We start from the raw sequence: 21301 nt of genomic DNA, 5'->3' as shown, positions 1-21301 counted from the left end.
AACAAACTAAACACTAATGAGACTCCATGGATGAATAAAGACAGAAGGGTAAGAAAAGAGGCATACATTAAGTACATAGACAGCAGAGTAGTGCATGGTAAGAGAATACGAAGGGATTAGGAGAGAAGTAAAAAAAAATTAGGAAGGCAAAGAGGAACTATGAAATTAAATTATCAAGGAACAAAATAAAATAGTAAAATATTTTACAAGCAAATCAATAAAAAAGGGATGTTGGGATGGGAATAGGGCCATTAAGGGATAGACAGGACAATATCACAGGTAACGATAGGGAGATGGGAGAAATATTAAATCATTATTTTGCTTCGTATTTACCAGGGAGATAGAACGGGTGGACATGACATTGGATGATGAGATGAGTAATGAGATAAGTGTATATAAAATAAAAAAAGGGGATTTTTTTTAATTCATTCATGGGATGTGGGCGTCACTGGCAAGCCCAGCATTTATTGGCCATCCCTAATTGCCCTTGAGAAGGTGGTGGTGAGCCGCCTTCTTGAACTGCTGCAGTCCATGTGCTGAAGGTACTCCCACAGTACTGTTAGGGAGGGAGTTCCAGGATTTTCACCCAGCGATGATAAAGGAACGGCAATATACTTCCAAGTCAGGATGGTGTGTGACTTGGAAGGGAACTTGGAGGTGGTGGTGTTCCCATGCGCCTGCTGCCCTTGTCCTTCTTGGTGGTAGAGGTCACGGGTTTGGGAGGCGCTGCCAAAGAAGCCTTGGCGAGTTGCTGCAGTGCATCTTGTAGATGGTATACACTGTAGCCACGGTACACCAGTGGTGGAGGGAGTGAATGTTTAAGGTGGTGGATGGGGTACCAATCAAGCTTCTTGAGTGTTGTTGGAGCTGCACTCATCCAGGCAAGTGGAGAGTATTCCATCACACTCCTTACTTGTGCCTTTAGATGTTGAAAAGGCTTTGGGGAGTCAGGAGGTGAGACACTCACCACAGTACACCCAGCCTCTGACCTGCTCTTGTTGCCACAGTATTTATGTGGCTGGTCCAGTTAAGTTTCTGGTCAATGGTGACACCTAGGATGTTAAAGGTGGGGGATTTTGCAATGGTAATGCCATTGAATGTCAAGGGGTGGTGGTTAGACTCTCGCTTGTTGGAGATAGTCATGGCCTGGCACTTCTGTGGCGCGAATGTTACCTGCCACTTATCAGCCCAAGCCTGAATGTCGTGCAGGTCCTGTTGCATGCAGGCATAGACTGCTTCATTATCTGAGGAGTTGCAAATGGCACTGAACACTGTGCAGTCCTCAGTAAATATATTAAATAAACTAATCAAACTCAAAGAGGATAAAACCCCTGGACCGGATGGATTGCATCCACGCATTTTAAAGGAATCTAGGGAAGAGATAGCAGAGGCATTACTACACGCATTTAATAATTCATTAGAAAAAGGTGTAGTGCCAGAGGACTGGCAGATAACTAAAGTAATACCTATATTTAAGAAGGGGGATAGAACATGTCCAAGGAATTATAGACCAGTCAGCTTACCATCGGTGGTAGGAAAAATAATGGAATCCCTACTAAAAGGAGAGAATAGAAGAACATCTAGAAACGAAAAGTATAATAATGAATAGTCAGCATGGATTTCAAAAGGGAAAATCTTGCTTGACCAAGGTAACAGAGAGAGTAGACAATGGTAATGCAGTAGATGTAATTTATCTAGATTTTCAAAAGGCTTTCGATAAGGTACCCCATAATAGACTAATAAATAAGGTCAGAGAATGCGGAGTCAGGGGACAAGTAGCAGAATGTATTGCTAGCTGGCTTCAAGATAGAAAGCAGAGAGCGGGAGTAAAGGGTAGCTATTCAGTGACAGAAGGTGGGTAGCAGTGTTCCACAAGGATCAGTGCTAGGACCACTGCTGTTCACAATTTACATTAACGATTCAGACTTTGGAATCAAAAACACAATTTCTAAATTTGCGGATGATACCAATCCATATCAGGAAAGGGTGAACAGGCTGGGTCTGTTTTCTCTTGAAAAATGGTTGAGGGGTTACCTAATAGAGGTCTTTAAAATTATGAAAGGTTTTGATAGAGTGGATACAGAGAGATTGGGGTCGACTTTCAGTGTGCCGTGAGGCGGGCTTTTAGGCGTGCGGGGGACTAAAATCCCGAATTCGGGGGTCCCGACACCATCCCGCCCAAAACCCGCCTCCATGTAAGTTTCAAAGGAGGCGGGTACCCGCCCCGCACTGGGACCCGCTCACCCGAGGTGGGAAGGAATTAGTGCCAATTAACTGCCTGTTAACAGGTAGTTAACAGGCAGTTTTTAGCCTAATCCCTATTTTGAAGGGTGTCGTGTGGGATTCCCGACGGCTCCAAACCACGCCAGGTTAGAGGAGTCGGGCCGTCGGGTTGAAGGACTTGGAGGGGTCGAGCTGTTGGTGTACAGGTGAGTGATGGGTGCATGAGTGCAAAGGTAAGTGTGTTTGATGTGTCTAAAGTGTGTAAAGAAGTTTAAATTACCTGTACTTACCTTTACAGCCTTCCTTCCTCTAGGCTTCGGGAGTCCATCATTCAGCCAGCACAGAAAGCAGAATGGCCGCGAGCTGTCAAAAGTGACAGCCTGCAGCTTTCAGTGCTGGCGAGATTTCTAACTGAGTCTGTGTAGAAGGACTCAGGTTAGAAGTAAGACTGTCAGTGTTTGACAGCTTCAAACAGCTGTGAAACACTGATATTTCATCTGTCAACACGTCTTGACAGATGAAATTTCAGTCTGTGACGTCACCTGTTGCCGGGTGGCCCTTAATTGGCCTGCTGAGCCCGCTGGGCGGGCTCAACAAGGTCAATCAAGTTAAAATCGCGTGGATTGGCCACATCTCGATAGAGGCGGGACTACAACCCGAAAGTTGTAGTTCCGCCTCCTTCCCGACTTCTGAATGAAAATCCAGCCCAATGTTTCCACTTGTGGAGAAGAGCATATCTAAAGGACATCAATATAAGATAGTCACCAAGAAATCCAAAAGGGAATTCAGAAGAAACTTCTTTACCCAGAGTGGTGAGAATGTGGAACTCGCTATGACAGGGAGTGGTTGAAGCGAATAGTATAGATGCATTTAATGGGAGGCTGGACAAGCATATGAGGAAGAAGAGAATAGAGGGTTACACTGATAGACTTAGATGAGGAAAGATGGGTGGATGCTCGAGTGGAGCATAAACATAGAAACATAGAAGATAGGAGAAGGAGTAGGCCATTTGGCCCCTCGAGCCTGCTCCGCCATTCAATGAGATCATGGCTGATCATCCAAATTCAGTACCCTGTTCCTGCCTTCTCTCCATATCCCTTGATCCCTTTAGCCTTAAGAAATATTTCCAACTCCTTCTTGAATATATTTAATGAATTGGCCTCTACTGCCTTCTTTGGCAGAGAATTCCACAGGTTCACCACTCTCTGGGTGAAGAAATTCCTCCTCATCTCTGTCCTAAATGGCTTACCCCTTATCCTTAGACTGTGACCCCTGGTTCTGGACTCCCCGACCATTGGGAACATCCTTCCAGCATCTAGTCTGTCTAGTCCTGTTAGAATTATATAAGTTTCGATGAGATTCCCTCTCATTCTTCTAAACTCCAGCGAGTACAAGACCAATCGACCCAATCTCTCCTCATACGTCATTCCTGCCATCCCAGGTATCAGCCTGGTGAATCTTCGGTGCACTCCTTCCATGGCAAGAACATCCTTCCTCAGATAAGGCGACCAAAACTGCACACAATACTCAAGATGTGGCCTCACCAAGGCCCTGTACAACTGCAGCAAGACATCCTTGTTCCTGTACTCAAACCCTCTCTGTCATATATCCTATGTAATCCTATGTAATGAACAGGATTATTTTTATTGTTATGCATGCAGGAATAAAACAGAAAAAGTTCAGCTACATGGGCCCGTAATTTCCGATAGGAGGCTTCCTGCGTGCGGATGGCTCCTATTGGAAAAAAATTAGCGTGGGAATAAAGGGTAGCTATTCACAGTGGCATCACCTTTTTAAAATGAGTTAAAATTACATTAAATTAAATATTTTAAACAAAAATTTAATTTTTAAAAAAATAATTAAAGTTTTTTACGGGGCTAAAAAGAAACTTACCTTTTTTAAAAGTATTTTAAAATTAAAATGAGTACATTTAAAAAAAAACTTTTGTTCAACTCTTATGCTGGTAAAAGCAGGCCTTACGCCTGCATTTACCAGGCGTAAGATTTCTAAGGGTTTTCAGCGGGCGGAGGTTCTGCAGAAAGTGGAAATCTCCCCCCGCAGAGGCCCTTCTCTAGGGCAGACGTCTGATCTGTCAAGAGCATTCTTGACGGATCGGAAATGCCACTTTCCAGCGCATGCGCTTCGCATGCCTGAAACTGGCATTTCCGATGTCCCTACGGGTGTGTACACAGCCCGTATACACTCATAGGCATCGGAAAATACGGGCCATGATATTCTCAGAAATTGGCTTCGCTATTGATATTTTTTCAATTCACTCCACGTGATAAAGAAACGGCTGAGCGCACTGGAGACAGCAAAGGCTATGGGCCCTGACAACATTCTGAATTGTGCTCCAGAACTAGCCGCGCCTCTAGCCAAGCTGTTCCAGTACAGCTACAACACTGGCAGCTATCCAACAATGTTGAAAACTGCCCAGGTATGTCCTGTTCACAAAAAACTGGGCAAATCCAATCCGGCCAATTACCGCCCTGTCAGTCTACTCTCAATCATCAGCAAACTCAGAGGCACAGAAGGAGACCATTCGGCCCATCGAGTCCGTGCCGGCTCTCTGTAGAGCAATCCAGTCAGTCCCATTCCCTCGCTCTATCCCCGTAACCCTGCAAGTTTATTTCCCTCAAATGCCTATCCAGTCTCCCCTTGAAAACATTGAGGCCTAGAAATTCAGTGGGCTTTGCGCCCAGTTACCGCCCAAAGAGGGCTTCTGCGCCAGTCTGCAAACTTCGGGCGAACTTCATTGACGCGCTAATTGCGGCGGTAGCTGTTAGCGCTGCGCCGCCACCGATGACGTCATCGGTGTGCGCAGCGCCCCGGTTCCGCCCCGACACCGGCCCGATCCCCATCTTCAGTAGCGGCCGCCTCTTCCGTGGCGGCCGCTAATAACATTCGGAGACCGGGTCCTTACAGCAGCCTTAGTGGGGCGCTTTAAGGTGGAGGTGCGGCCGGCCGCTTTTTCGGCGGCCGCCTGCCCGCACCTCCTTCCCCGGCCTCCTCCACCTCCCCCCCCCCCCCCCCCCCCCGCGGCATTGCCGGCTGGTTTCCGGGAGCCCGGCACTTCTCCGTTGTGCCGGGCTCTTTTGCCGGCACTCGCGATCGGGGCTCCGGCTGCTGCAGGCACCTCCCCCTTAAGAGAGGGAGGAAGGCCTGCAGTACCGCAGCCTGCCGCTCCGCTGCGGGTGGCGCTGCGGCCACTAGCACGCCGATATTCAGTTTCAGCGCCCCAAGCGGGGGCGGCCACACCCTTGAACAGCGGCCGTCCTCGACTTTGGGCGCTGAAACTGAATATCGGCTGGGCGCGAGTGGCTCCGCGCCCAGCGGTAAATTCTGGCCGCCAGCGAGCTGGCGGGGCTATAGCTAATTTCTAGGCCTGAGTGTCTCCGCTTCCACCACTTCCTTCGGCAGCGAGTTCCAGGTCCTCACCACTCGCTGCGTAAGAAAGTTTTTCCTCACATCCCCCCGTATATCTTGCCCAAAACCTTAAATCTGTGTCCCCTAGTCCTTGTACCATCAACTTGTGGGAACAGCCTTTCCCCGTCTAGCCTATCCAAACCCGTCATAATCTTGTACACCTCTATCAAATCACCCCTCAACCTCCTTTGCTCTAATGAAAACAAATCCAGCTTCTCCAACCTGTCCTTGTAGCTAAGATCCCCCATTCCCAGAGCCATTCTGGTAAATCTCCTCTGCACCCTCTCAAGTGCCTTCACATCCTTCCTAAAGTGTGGTGACCAGAACTGGACGCAATACTCCAGTTGTGGCCTAACCAGCGCTTTATAAAGGTTCAGCATAACTTCTCTACTTTTGTACTCAATACCTCTATTTATGAAGCCCAAGATCCCATATGCTTTGCTAACCACTCTCTCAATATGTCCCACCACCTTCAGGGACCTATGCACATTAACCCCCAGGTCCCTCTGTCCTCTTTAAAACTGCGCCAATAAGTGTATATTGCCTCTCCCTGTTCCTTCTGTCAAAATGCATCACCCCACACTTCTCTGTATTGAATTCCATCTGCCACTTGTCTGCCCATTCTGCTAGCCTTTCTATGTCCTGTTGCAGTCGATTGGTATCATCCTCACTGTTTGCCATACCCCCAAGTTTGGTGTCATCAGCAAATTTAGAAATTCTACTCTGTATTCCAATATCCAGGTCATTTATTTGTATCAAAAAAAGCAGTGGCCCCAGCACTGACCCTTGGGGAACACCACTGTCTACCATCCTCCAGTCTGAAAAACAACCATTTACCACAACTCGCTGCTTTCTGTCCTTAAGCCAATTCCTTATCCAAGCTGCCACTGACCCACCATGAGCCTCAATTTTGTTAATCAGCCTTCTATAAAGTACTTTGTCAAACGCCTTCCAAAATTCCATGTAGACAACATGCATTGCATTCCCTTCATCAATCTTCCCTGTTACTTCATCAAAAAATTCAATTAGATTAGTCAAACACAATCTGCCTTTTACAAATCCGTGTTGGCTTACCTTAAACCTCTCCAAGTGCCTGTTAATTTTTTCCTTGAATATTGTTTCTAAAACTTTACCCACCACTGATGTTAAACTGACCATCCTGTAGTTACTAGGGTTGTCCTAACACCCTTTCTTGAACAATGGTGTCACATTTGCCACTTTCCAATCCTCAGGCACCTTCCCTGCAGGGAAGATTGGAAAATTATGGCAAGCCCTTCTGCTATCTCCTCCCCCAATTCCCTTAGCAACCTGGGATGCAAGCCATCTGGACCAGGCGACTTATCCATTGTAAGCATACCCAGTCTTTCTAGTACATCCGGTCTATCAATTTTCGCCCCTTCCATTGCTTCTTAAGGCTAAAGGGATCAAGGGATATGGGGAGAAGGCAGGGACAGGGTACTGAGTTTGGATGATCAGTCATGATCTCATTGAATGGCGGAGCAGGCTCGAGGGGCCGAATGGCCTACTCCTGCTCCTATCTTCTATGTTTCTACCTTTTCCATTTCTGATATTTTGTCAGCATCCACCTCCTTAGTAAACCCCAATACAAAGTACTCATTGAATATTCTAGCCTTGCCCTGCGCTCTAAGCATATATCACTTTCTTTGTCCCAAATAGGCCCCACCCCGCCTCTTACTGCCCGCTTACAGTTTACGTGCCAGTAGAAGATTTTTGGGTTCCCTTTTATGTTAACCGCCATTCTACTCTCATATTCTCTCTTTGCCAATCTTATTTTCATCTTCACTTTCCCTCTCAACTTACTGTATTTGGTCTGGTTCTCCCTTGAAGAATTCACCTGACATTCATCATACACTCTCTTTTTTTGTTTCATCATCTTCTCAATCTCCCTCGTCATCCGAGGAGCCCTTGCTTTGGTTCCCTTACCCTTCCCTCTTGTTGGAATGTACCTAGCCTGTACTTGGAACATCTCCTCCTTAAAGATCACCCATTGTTCCGTTACAGTTTTTCCTGTCAGTCTTTGGTTCCATTTTACCCTGGCTAGATCCTTTCACATCCCATTGAAGTTAGCCCTATTCCAGTTTAGAAGTTCCACTCTAGATTGTTTCTTGCTCCTCTCCATGATGGAAGGTGGCATCGACAGTGCTATCAAGTGGCACTTACTCACCAATAACCTGCTCACTGATGCCCAAGTTTGGGTTCCGCCAAGACCACTCAGCTCCCAACCTCATTACAGCTTTGGTCCAAACATGGACAAAGGAGCTGAATTCCAGAGGTGAGGTGAGAGTGACTGCCCTAAACATCAAGGCAGCATTTGAGCGAGTGTGGCATGAAGGAGCCCTAGTAAAACTGAAGTCAATGGGAATCGGGGGGAAAACTCTCCACTGGCTGGAGTCATACCTAGCACAAAGAAAGATGGCTGTGGTGATTGAAGGTCAATCATCACAGCCCCAGGACATCGCTGCAGGAGTTCCTCAGGGCAGTGTCCTCGGCCCAACCATCTTCAGCTACTTCACCAAAGACCTTCCCTCCAACATAAGGTCAGAAATAGGGATGTTCGCTGATGACTGCAGTGTTCAGTGCCATTCACAACTCCTCAGATAACAAAGCAGTCCATGGACGACGTTCAGGCTTGGGCTGGTAAGTGGCAGGTAACATTCACGCCACACAAGTGCTGGGCCATGACCATCTCCAACAAGCGAGAGTCTAACCACTGCCCCTTGACATTCAATGGCATTACCATCGCCGAATCCCCCACCATTAGCATCCTGGGTGTCACCAATGACCAGAAACTTAACTGGACCAGCCACATAAATACTGCGGCAACAAGAGCAGGTCAGAGGCTACGTATTCTTCGGCGAGTGTCTCACCTCCTGACTCCCCAAAGCCTTTCTACCATCTACAAGGCACAAGTAAGGAGTGTGATGGAATACTCTCCACTTACCTGGATGAGTGCAGCTCCAACAAAACTCAAGAAGCTCGACACCATCCAGAACAAAGCAGCACGCTTGATTAGCACCCCATCCACCACCTTAAACATTCACTCCCTCCACAACCAGCGGAACGTGGCTGCAGTGTGTACCATCTACAAGATGCACTGCAGCAACTCACCAAGGCTTCTTCAGCAGCTCCTCCCAAACCCATGACCTCTTCCACCTAGAAGGGCAAGGGCAGTAGGTGCATGGGAACACCAGCACCTCCAAATTCCCCTCCAAGTCACACACCATCCTGACTTAGAAGTATATCATCGATCCTTCATCGTCGCTGGGTCAAAATCCTGGAACTCCCTACCTAACAGCACTTTGGGAGTACCTTCACGACACGGACTGCAGCGGTTCAAGAATGCAGCTCACCACCACCTCAAGGGCAATTAGGGATGGGTAATCAATGCTGGCCTTGCCAGCGGTGCCCACATCCCATAAACTAATTGTTGACAAAATAGCGTAACATTCTTATCAACACTTACAACCTATATCGCACATTGTACTTGCTCCAAGAAATGTGTTTTTAGATTAATCAAATTCTGCATCATAAATACTTACTCCAAGAAATATGTTTTTTGATGAATCGAATCCTGCAGCATAAATCCGTGCAGTATATGGTGCATTTCTGTCACAAACTATCCTACAGGCGAATCTTGAGATGGTGCTTTGAGTGATTTGTGTTTCATCATTACTCTGGCTACCAGAAACAGTGTCTGTCACCACAAAATCAATGGGGTTCTCTGTGGACCTTCCAATCTGTGAAAAAAGGAAAAACAAATAATGTAAATATGGCATTGCAGAACCCTGCAATGAAGAATATTTCCACGTCACTCACAAATACATGATTTAGCAAGAAATTGAAACTAAATTTCTCATGACATTTTATCAGTAGACTTTTTCTACCTTCTTGCTACAATGCAAATTCAAAATTCTTCAAAAGGATCATTAAATACCAATTGAGCAACATATAACAGAACATTAAAATTCAGTTAGCCTTGTAAAGGTTTATGTAGATGACAGCTTGGATTCATACGTAAAACATTTTGAATAAGTTTTAACTCAAAGTCCATATCCCCCACCCAGTATATGGCGTTCTGCTATGGGGATACTTGACTGACGGTTAGTCCACCATATACACACTTTCAGGAATGTCATAAGAATGTGTTAAACATTCTGTGATATTCAATATTCAGGAAAGACAGGCAAAAAGGAAAAGGAGGTGGGGTAGCATTGCTGGTTAAAGAGGAGATTAACACAATAGTAAGGAAGGATATTAGCTCTGATGATGTGGAATCTGTATGGGTAGAGCTGAGAAATACCATGGGGCAGAAAACGTTAGTGGGAGTTGTATACAGACCCCCAAACAGTAATGCTGAGGTTGGGGATGGCATTAAACGGGAAATTAGAGATGCGTGCAATAAGGGCACAGCAGTTATCATGGGTGACTTTAATCTACATATAGATTGGGCTAACTAAATTAGTAACAATACTGTGAAGGAGGGATTCCTGGAGTGTATACGGGGTGGTTTCCTGGACCAATATGTCGAGGAACCAACTAGAGATCAGGCCATCTTAGACTGGGTATTATGTAATAAGAAAGGATTAATTAGCAATCTTGTTGTGAGAGGCCCCTTGGGGCGGAGCGATCATAATATAATCGAATTCTTCATTAAGATGGAGAGTGAAGTATTTGACTCAGAGACTAGGGTCCTGAATTTAAATAAAGGAAACTGCGATGGTATGAGGCGCGAGTTGGCTAGGATGGATTGGGGAACGTCACTTAAGGGCTTGACAGTGGATAGGCAATGGCAAACATTTGAAGATCGCATGAACTACAGAATTTGTTCATCCCCGTTTGGCATAAAAATAAAACAAAAAAAGGTGACTCAACCGTGGCTAACAAGGGAAATTAGGGATAGCATAAGATCCGAGGGGAGGACATATAAATTGGCCAGAAAAAGCAGCAAACCTGAGGATTGGGAGCAGTTTAGGTTTCAGCAAAGGAGGACAAAGGGATTAATTAAGAGGGGGAAAATAGAGTATGAGAGTAAGCTTGCGAGGGAACATAAAAACTGACTGTAAAAGCTTCTGTAGATATGTGAAGAGAAAAAGATTGGTGAAGTCAAGCGTAGGTCCCTTGCAGTCAGAATCAGGGGAATTTATAATGGAGAACAAAGAAATGGCAGGCCAATTAAATACATACTTTGGTTCTGTCTTCACAAAGGAGGACACAAACAACCTCCCAGAGATGTCGGGGAACATAGGGTCTAATGAGAGGGAGAAACTGAACGAAATCAGTATTTGTAGGGAAATGGTGTTAGGGAAATTGACGGGATTGAAGGCCGATAAATTCCCAGGGCCTGATAATCTACAGCCTAGGGTACTTAAGGAAGTGGCCCTAGAAATAGTAGATGCATTGCTGGTCATCTTCCAAAATTCTAGAGACTCTGGAACAGTTCCCATGGATTGGAGGGTAGCTAATGTAACCCCACTATTCAAAAAATGTGGTAGAGAGAAAACAGGGAATTATAGACCGGTAAGCCAGACATCGGTAGTGGGGAAAATGCTAGAGTCCATTATAAAAGACGCAATAGCAGAGCACTTGCAAAACAGTGATGGGACCGGACAAAGTCAACATAGATTTACAAAAGGTAAATCGTGCTTGACTAATCTACTGGAATGTTTTGATGTAACTGGTAGAATAGATAAGGGAGAACCAGTGGATGTGGTGTATTTGGACTTTCAGAAGGCTTTCGATAAGGTCCCGCATAAGAGATTAGTGTGTAAAGTTAAAGCACATGGGATTGGGGGTAAGGTACTGACTTGAATAGAGAACTAGTTGGCAGACAGGAAGGAAAGAGTTGGAATAAACGGGTCTTTTCCGAGTGGCAGGCAGTGACTAGTGGGGTACCGCAGGGATCGGTGCTAGGACTCCAGCTATTCACAATATATATTAATGATCTGGATGAGGGAACTAGATGTAATATCTCCAAGTTTGCAGACGACACAAAGCTGGGTGGGCGTGTGTGCTGTGAGGAGGATACCGAGAAACTCCAGTATGATTTGGACAGGTTGGGTGATTGGGCAGAAGCATGGCAGATGCAGTATAACGTGGATAAATGCGAGGTTATCCACTTTGGTGTCAAAAACAGGAAGGCAGATTATTATCTGAATGGCAATAGATTGGGAGAAGGGGAAGTGCAACGAGACCTGGGTGTCCTTGTGCACAAGTTGCTGAAGTTAAGCATGCAGGTGCAGCAGGCGGTTAAGAAGGCAAATGGTATGTTGGCCTTCGTAGCGAGAGGGTTTGAGTACAGGAACAAGGATGTCTTGCTGCAGTTGTACAGGGCCTTGGTGAGACCTCATCTGGAGTATTGTGTGCAGTTTTGGTCGCCTTATCTGAGGAAGGATGTTCTTGCCATGGAGGGAGTGCAGCGAAGATTCACCAGGTTGATACCTGGGATGGCAGGAATGACGTATGAGGAGAGATTGAGTCGATTGGGCTTGTACTCGCTGGAGTTTAGAAGAATGAGAGGGGATCTCATCGAAACTTATAAAATTCTAACAGGACTAGACAGACTAGATGCTGGAAGGATGTTCCCGATGGTCGGGGAGTCCAGAACCAGGGGTCACAGTCTAAGGATAAGGGGTAAGCCATTTAGGACAGAGATGAGGAGGAATTTCTTCACCCAGAGAGTGGTAAACCTGTGGCGCTCTCTACCAAAGAAGGCAGTAGAGGCCAATTCATTAAATATATTCAAGAAGGAGTTGGATATATTTCTTAAGGCTAAAGGGATCAAGGGATATGGAGAGAAGGCAGGAACAGGGTACTGAATTTGGACGATCAGCCATGATCTCATTGAATGGCGGAGCAGGCTCGAGGGGCCGAATGGCTTACTCCTGCTCCTATCTTTTATGTTTCTATGACTGCTAATATCACTGACAGTAATTTCTAGCATTACAGCAATTATAAGTGATTTCAGTTATTGAACTTTACATCTTTTGATGTAATTAACAATTAAAATCTAAACATTTTGATAATCTTCAACTTCTGAAAATCTCACAGCTGTTTTGGTTTTAAACATCAGCTTTGCAACAATCAAGAAGAACTCTAACAATGTAAAAGGATATCTCGAGCATTTTACAAGGGGAGCGATGGGGAACTTTAACTTCCCACCTGACCCCAACCCACCTGTTGTTTGGGGGTTAAAGTGTTAAAAAAACAGAATCCCGACTAGAACCCGCCTGCTCCGGTTTTAAAGGAGGCAGGATGAGGGCGGGCAGCCAACCTGCTCCCAGGAGGCGGGTCGCCCCTTTAATTATTGTAATGAGGCTGGCGTGCCTCAGATTTAACCACCATTCACGGGTCTCCGGAAACCTGACAGCTAATGAAAGGCGAGGACTACTGGAGCCAGGAGGTAAGTGCTTTTACACTTACCTCCTGGATCCAGCATCACTACCTAGCCCAGCATACGCGATCGGAGCACCCCCCCACCACCCGAGGCCTCCGATCCCCCTACCCCGCCTCAGACCTCCGGTCGCCTACTGGCCAACCACCCAGCACCCACCCCCAACAAGGCCTCCGATCACCTTCCCGGCCTCTCCACCACCCCCCGCCCACCGATGCTCTTCAGGCCACCCCCAATATTCTCAGCCTCCCCCCCCACAATCATCCTTCGGTCCCCCAATGTTCTCTCCCTCCCCCCACCCCCCGGATCATTCTCCAGTCCCGCGATGTTCTCTCCCTCACCCCAATTGTTCTCTAGGCCCCCCAATGTTCTCTCCCTCCCATCCCTGTTCATTCTCCAGGCCCCCAATCATTCGCCAAGCCCTCGATGTTCTTCCCCTCGACCCCCCCCCCAACTGATCACTCTCCAGGTCCCCAATGCTCTCCCCCTGCCCCCCGTCCCCCCCCCCCCCGTGATCGTTCTCCAGGCCCCCAATGTTCTTCGCCTTCCCGATTGTTCTCCAGGCCCCCGCTGTTCTCTCCCTCCCCCAGCATTGCTCGAATCTGGCCCCCGACCCCACTTTTGGGAGAGGGGGTGGAAAGCGAGAGAGAGAGAGATTAAATCAGGAGAGCGAAATAATCAATAAGTGTGTAAAACATTAGAGCTGAAGGACAGGCTAGGGTGTGTGGCCCAAATAAGTGTTCGTTAAACAAACACATGGAGTATAAGGAATAAATTAAATTAACTGCAGGTGCGAATTCAAATTGAAGGGTATGACATGGTAGCCATTACTGAGACATGGCTGCAAGACGGTCAGGACTGGGATCTAAATATACCAGGTTATAAGGTTTACAGGGAAGATAGGGAAAATGGCAGAGGGAGAGGAGTAGCCTTAGTGATTAAGGATGAAATCACTTCAATGATAAGAGAGGATATAACAAGAGATAAGCAGGCAGTGGAGACTTTATAGGTACAATTAAGAAATAGGAAAGGATTTAAGACTGTAGTGGGAGTTGTGTATAGGCCCCCTGGTAGCAGCTGTGAAGTGCTAGATTGTATAAATGCAGAGATTAGACAAGCATGTAGCAAAGGCAGAGTGGTTTTAATGGGGGGGGGGGGTTAACTTTCATATAGATTGGGATAAATAGATTAGCACCTGTCAGAAAGGTAGTGCATTTCTTGAATGTGTCCGGGATAGTTTTCTACAAAACTATGTCCTAGATGCAACAAGGGGGCATGCCATATTAGATTTAGTAATGAGTAATCAGCTAGATATAGTTAACAGCCTAACTGTACGTGAACATCAGCTATGATCTCATTGAATGGCGGAACAGGTTTGAGGGGCTCAATGGCCTACTTCTGTTACTATGTTCCCTCCCTCACTCCTCTCTGTGGCCTAGTGCCGCAGGCCTACCCGCCCGCAGCCAGCCAACCTCTCCAACTAGCTGGCTGTGGGTGGGAAACAGTGGTTTCAAATGCAAATCAGGCCCTGCCATTAAATTTGGCAAGGCCTGCGGGAAACCCATTCTCCCGGATTTCCCAACTGCTTCCAAGCACCCCCACTCCCAACCCGCCTCCCAATTAAAATTCCGGCCATGGACACAGAGTAGGAAGTACAAAAAATTTAAGAGGTGTTAGGGAGGAGAGAAAGATAAATGGTATGATTGAGGATATAGTTTTTTTGAAGGCTTTAGAAGACCGGTAGTGCAGGATTTGGGCAGTGTGATTTTAGAAGAGTGTTCCAGAGAAAAGGCATACAATGGTTGAAGGATCTGCCTCATACAGGAGCCATTATATGAAGTGGGAATACAAGCACAATCAAGCAAATAGGTCACAGTGAAGTTCGTGTATACACAATGCTTACTTTTATTCCTTCTCCACTTTTTTCTCTCTGCTCATCCTCTCATGAAGGCAGTGGTGTGTGCGAGCTACTGTGATACAGTTACTGGCAATTCTCCAGCACCTCTTACCTCAGCCTAGACAGTGATAGTGGCAGGCTGTTCAACTGTGAGGGACATCACAGCCTATCCATAAGTCATGCACTTCCCAGTAGGGATCATCATATAGCAATCTGGAGGAGTATAAATTCTGACTAATGTTTCCTCTCAAACCCAGTAATGTTGATCCCAAATGTAGCATCTCCCACTGATGCTCCATGTGAGATTTAATAAATCAACCCAGACTGCTAATTGAATCTTGAACCTTTCTGATTTACACCACTCCATGTGGGGTAGTTACATCATCAAGGACTCTCAATTCCTATTTTTAATAATATTTTGTTTCGACAGAGGAGCTGAAACGTTGATTTGAAAGGTGTATGCATGCATGTGCATCTGAAATGCAATCCTTTAAGTGCATCTCAAGTCAACCCAAGTCCAAATAAAACTCACTAAACTGGACTGAACAGGAGTTTTCCCTTGCTGGGCTGCAGAAATCAGTTTGCATAAATGTAGTATCTTTTAAGAATTTTGGAAGTGTGTAGACTATTTAAATACAGTAAGTAAATAGGTCTTACCTGAAACATGTCTGTGTCCTTGTCATGAGTATACTCTACCACCACAGTCTGGTTCCTGGATAGCGTATACGAGATGCTATGTTGCCCTTTACAATTAACTGCCTGTGAAGTGATAAATAAAGGAGAGACATTAATTTTTTTGAACTTACAACTGGCTTGTAGCAGTGTGGGCACTCTAACAGTAGTAAGCTGCAACCTATGATATTTGTGTAAATCAACTGCACAAGGAAACAAAATTAACAAAAAAAATTGTAAGGCATAAATTGGAATTTAAAAAATGTGGAAAGTATATTAAATAAAATATTCTCCAAAATTAGACTAATATATAAAAACTCCCATAAATAATTAAGTCTCAAGCCATTTACAGGGTTGGCTTACAACAGGCCAAGCAAGACTAAAATCTTCAACCTATGTAGATTTACAGGTTCCAAACTGTACATATTTTGCTACTCTGCTTCAAGACCTTTACCACTACATCCATTAATGTCCAGTTGAGAGCACAGAAAAATCCATGGACATCTTTGCAGGTTTTAATAATGTCAGTATTGTCATGTGGGATGTGATGCATTTTGCACAAATCAAGGTGGGCTCTTGCCAATTTGCACTCCTTCAACATGGGGGTAATTCAGAGTGTGAATTTTCACTCAATCTGGAGGCCAGAGTTGGAAGAGTGTAGAGTTCTTTCCTGATCTGGTCAGGAAGAAACATAGAAACATAGAAGATAGGAGCAGGAGTAGGCCATTCGGCCCTTCGAGCCTGCTCCGCCATTCAATGAGATCATGGCTGATCATCCAAATTCAGTACCCTGTCCCGGCCTTCTCCCCATATCCCTTGATCCCTTTACCCTTAAGAAATGTATCCAACTCTTTCTTGAATATATTTAATGAACTGGCCTCCACCACCCTCTGTGGCAGAGGATTCCACAGGTTCACCACTCTCTGGGTGAAGAAATTCCTCCTCATTTCAGTCCTAAATGGCTTACCCCTTATCCTTAGACTATGACCCCTGGTTCTGGACTCCCCGGCCATCAGAAACATCCTTCCTGCATCTAGTCTGTCCAGGCCTGACAGAATTTTATAGGTTTCGATGAGATCCCCTCTCAATCTCTAAACTCCAGTGAGTATAAGCCCAATCGACACAATCTCTCCTCATACGTCATTCCTGCCATCCCAAGTATCAGCCTGGTGAATCTTCGCTGCACTCCTTCCATGACAAGAACGTCCTTCCTCAGGTAAGGCGACCAAAATTGCACACAATACTCAAGGTGCAGTCTCACCAAGGCCCTGTACAACTGTAGCAAGACATCCTTGTTCCTGTACTCGAACCCTCTTGCTACGAAGGCCAACATACCATTTGCCTTCTTAACCGCCTGCTGCACCTGCATGCTTACCTTCAGCGACTGGTGCACAAGAACACCCAGGTCTCTTTGCACTTCCCCTTCTCCCAATCTATTGCCATTCAAAAAATAATCTGCCTTCCTGTTTTTGCCACCAAAGTGGATAATCTCACATTTATCCACATTATAGTACATTTGCCATGTTTCTGCCCAATCACCCAACCTGTCCAAATCGTCCTGGAGTTTCACGACATCCTCCTCACAGCTTACCCTCCCACCCAGCTTTGTGTCATCTGCAAATTTGGAGATATTACATCCAATTCCCTCGTCCAGATCATTAATATATATTGTGAACAGCTGGGGTCCAAGGACCGATCCTTGCGGTACCCCACTAGTCACTGCCTGCCACTCGGAAAACAGGAGTGTTCCTCTGGGACCTACAAGGAAAGTTTAGGCCTCCTCTGCCCCAGGCTCTCTGTTCATCCCTCTCACGAGACCCTCCAAAACCTCCTCCCCATAACTTAAAATCCTGCTGGCCAGTAGGGTTCTGCCACCCAGATTGCCACTCCCGACCACCGGCCAGCTGACCAGCAGCATGCAGATGAGGCCCCGGAGTTTAAAATCACCTGGACCTCATGCTGCCGAGGTGGGGGCAGAGAAGGGCACTCGCTTCACCCCACCCACCCGAATCCCGCTCTGTTATAATAAAATACTATACCCTCAACCTGCCTCCAGGACATGGGCACATTAATGATGCTTGAATCACATACGTGTTTCACCTTCTATCTTGATGCACAGGGATAAGAATGGCATTTGACAGTTATGCTCTACATTTCAATCTTTACTGAAATAGAAATAGATTGTGTAAAGGTTAAATTATCATGGAGCTGGAGGTCATTTTGAAACTTTTTTAAAAATCAGTCCCTTTTGCCCCCATCCAGACTTAATTTTAAATTGGATTCCCATCTAAGCAGGGACTAACTACCATACAGATTCTAGTTAACTGAGATAAACAGATATAGAAACATTTCATAATCTCACTGACCAACCTCAGTCACTTAGCACAGTCAGAAGTGAAAGTGGTCCAAAAAAGTAATACAAATAAAAGTACTGAACCACTGTGAAAATTTGTCAATTGTATGCACTGCATATATAGAACAAAATACCAAGGACTGATTTATGGAAAACTAGCTGGGAGTACCCGGCGTTGCCGAGGGAACTGAAGAACCCTCTGCCATGTTTATAAAACTGTTTATAAAACTGTTGGGATTGAAGAACTCTTGCTAAGCACCCAGGAGGTGGTTCTTTAACTTCGTTTTTTGTTAATGGGGATCGCCAGTAGCCATATACTCCAGGTTTTACAGTTTTCCTTCTATGTGAATTTGGAGGTAGCAAGCAGAATTATAATTTTGCAATGTTATCATTGACATTAATGAGAGGGGGAAGGAGAGAGAGAGAGAGGGGGAAGGAGAGAGAGAGAGAGGGGGAAGGAGAGAGAGAGAGAGGAGAGAGAGAGAGAGAGAGAGAGAGAGGGAAGGAGAGAGAGAGAGAGGGAAGGAGAGAGAGGGAAGGAGAGAGAGGGAGAGGGAAGGGGAGAGAGAGAGGGAAGGAGCGAGAGAGAGAGAGAGGGAAGGGGAGAGAGAGGGAAGGAGAGAGAGAGAGGAGAGAGAGAGAGAGAGAGGGAAGGAGAGAGAGAGAGAGAGAGGGAAGGAGAGAGAGAGAGGGAAGGAGAGAGAGAGGGGGAAGGAGAGAGGGAAGGAGGAGAGAGAGGGAAGGGGAGAGAGGGAAGGGGAGAGAGGGAAGGGGAGAGAGGGAAGGGGAGAGAGGGAAGGAGAGAGAGGGAAGGAGAGAGAGAGAGAGAGAGAGGGAAGGGGGGAGAGAGAGAGAGAGAGAGAGAGGGAAGGAGAGAGAGGGAAGGGGAGAGAGAGGGAAGGAGAGAGAGGGAAGGAGAGAGAGAGAGAGAGAGAGTAAAGGAGAGAGAGAGAGGGGGGGGAAGGAGAGAGAGAGGGGGGAAGGAGAGAGAGAGAGAGAGAGGGGGGAAGGAGAGAGAGAGAGGGGGAAGGAGAGAGAGAGAGAGAGAGAGAGAGAGAGGGGGAGAGGGAGAGGGGGAAGGAGAGAGGGGGAAGGAGAGAGAGAGGGGGAAGGAGAGAGAGAGGAGAAAGGGAGAGAGAGAGGGAGAGAGAGAGAGAGAGAGAGAGAGAGAGAGAGAGGGAAGGAGTGAGTGAGGGAAGGAGTGAGTGAGGGAAGGAGATAGAGAAGAGAGGAAGACACCCCGGGGAAGGGGTTGGACTCAGAGCCCGGCCGCGGTGACCCGGAGCCCCAGTGCGCGGCCTAGCGCCTCAGGCCCGGCCCGACTCACCTCAGCTCAGCTCCCACTCCGGCCCGCCGCCGCCGCTCCCCCGCTCGCTGTCTCTCGGGCCGCGCGGTTCTCTCTATCTCTGTATCTCTTTTCCCGGTCCCGCACTCATGGCAGGCCGCAGGCTTAGGCCCCGCCCACACACGCCATGAAACGCCCCCCGTGACGCATCATACCGCGGTTCCCCCGTAAGATTGATCAACCATCACGTCACTCAACGCTAATGTGGCCCGTCGATTGGTCCATCCACTCGTCAGTCACGCCGAAGAAGCTTTGTTAAAATGAGCCAATTTATGTCCGTTTTTTGTAAACTGTCCAAACAATTTTTGTCTGACCAAAAAATAAACACGCCTCTGACACTCCCCTAATCATAAGCTTTCTTTTGATATAACATATGTGTAGGTACGCTCTATAACTTTTGAGTTTACCGCGCGCATACACACAGACAGACAAACTCATTTATATATATAATATATATATATATATATATAATAAAACAAATAAAGATAGAAGAGAAGATATACCGCTTGGCCGAACGAACTTACACATGACTTTACTGTTCATGTGTTACACAGCCAGTGCCATTTGACAATTTTATTTTCCCATCAATCTTAACATGCATAATTCTAGTACAGAAGAAAAATAGAAAATGTTTTATTGATCTTGAGGTTAAAAAAGACAAATAAGTTTAAGAAAATATCTTTGTTCACATTTTAAGATGAGGCAAAAAACAAACATACACTCAAATCAACACAGCAGATAGAATGGATGATAAATACAATACATGCATGGTCAGGAGTAATACACCTAAGAATGCAGATAACTGAAAGGCTTCCGTATTAATTTATTTGTAAGTGTTCAAGATCATCAATGGATTGGGAACTTGCAAACTTGACGGTGTCAATCACAGATCTAACGTGTACAAAAGTAATGGACTATTTGAGAAACAAGTCTTTAGGCACTTCTTTGATTGATAGCAGCATCATGGTACACTATGTAAAGGAGACCAACTCTACGGGCTAGATTTTCGTGGAGCCGTCAGGCGGGGTTTCATGCGTGTGGGGGGGGGGGGGGGAAATCCCGAATTTGGGGGTCCCGACACCATCCCGCCCAAAACCCCGCCCCACGTAAGTTTCAGGGGCGGCGGGTACCCGCCCCGCACTGGGACCCGCCGAAACCAGGCAGGAATGGATTAGTGCCAATTAACTGCCTGTTAACAGGCAGTTTTTAGCCTAATCCCTATTTTGAGGGGTTTCGTGTGGGTTTCCCGACGGCTCCAAACCACGCCAGGTTAGAGCAGGCGGGCCGTCGGGTTGAAGGGGTCGCAATGTCGGCGCTCAGGTGAGTGATGGGTGCATGAGTGTAAAGGTAAGTGTGTTTGGTGTGTCTAAAGTGTGTAAAGAACTTTTACTTAACTGTACTTACCTTAACAGCCTTTCTTCCTGCAGCCGTCGGGAGCGCATCACTCAGCCGGAACTGAAAGCTGAATGGCTGCGATCTGTCAAAAGTGACAGCCTTCAGCTTTGAGTGCCGTGAGAGTCCTAACTGAGTCTGTGCAGAAGGACTCATGTTAGAACTCAGAGTGTCAGTGTTTCACAGCTTCAATCAGCTGTGAAACACTGATATTTCATCTGTCAAGAACTCTTGACAGATGAAATTGCAGTCTGTGACTGTTAAATCCGTGAATCTTAAGGTATGGTGTTCTTCAATAAATAGACGGAGACTGCAGATGAACAATCAACAGGTGTTTACTGGATGAGGGTATTCTAAAAACTAACAGTACAGATCCCTACTCAGGGTTTATATACAGGTGTGGTCACTGCCGATACTACAGTATACAGGAGCTGTAAAAGTAGTTCTCCTCTTAAAGGTACATACACTACAATTCCTCCCCTTTTAGATTAACAGTACCATAACATTCAATTAACAATTAACACTTTTAACATGCACATTAACTGAAATAGTCCATTTATAGATTCAGTCTTTGGGGCGGCT

The 21301-nt window shown here is 46.2% G+C and overlaps 1 protein-coding gene across 5 annotated transcripts in view; it reads right to left on the bottom strand.

The window, feature by feature from the left end:
* The window catches only part of LOC147109361 (E3 ubiquitin-protein ligase pellino homolog 2), a 298817-nt gene that overhangs the window by 29272 nt on the left and 248244 nt on the right, over positions 1-21301 (bottom strand). For all 5 annotated transcript variants that reach the window (XM_086003247.1, XM_086003249.1, XM_086003248.1 and 2 more), the window contains 2 exons: positions 15615-15716; positions 9210-9407 (listed from right to left, as the gene is read on the bottom strand). In XM_086003247.1, the coding sequence (XP_085859373.1) occupies positions 9210-9407; positions 15615-15716 (300 nt within the window). The remainder of the gene's footprint in view (positions 1-9209; positions 9408-15614; positions 15717-21301) is intronic.

This window comes from Somniosus microcephalus, chromosome 12 (assembly GCF_052327205.1).
Source record: "Somniosus microcephalus isolate GS21.2 chromosome 12, FLI_Smic_1.0, whole genome shotgun sequence".
Classification (NCBI taxonomy): domain Eukaryota; kingdom Metazoa; phylum Chordata; class Chondrichthyes; order Squaliformes; family Somniosidae; genus Somniosus; species Somniosus microcephalus.
The sequence above is the reverse complement of the archived record's forward strand: the minus strand, read 5'-3'. Positions and strand labels throughout refer to the sequence as shown.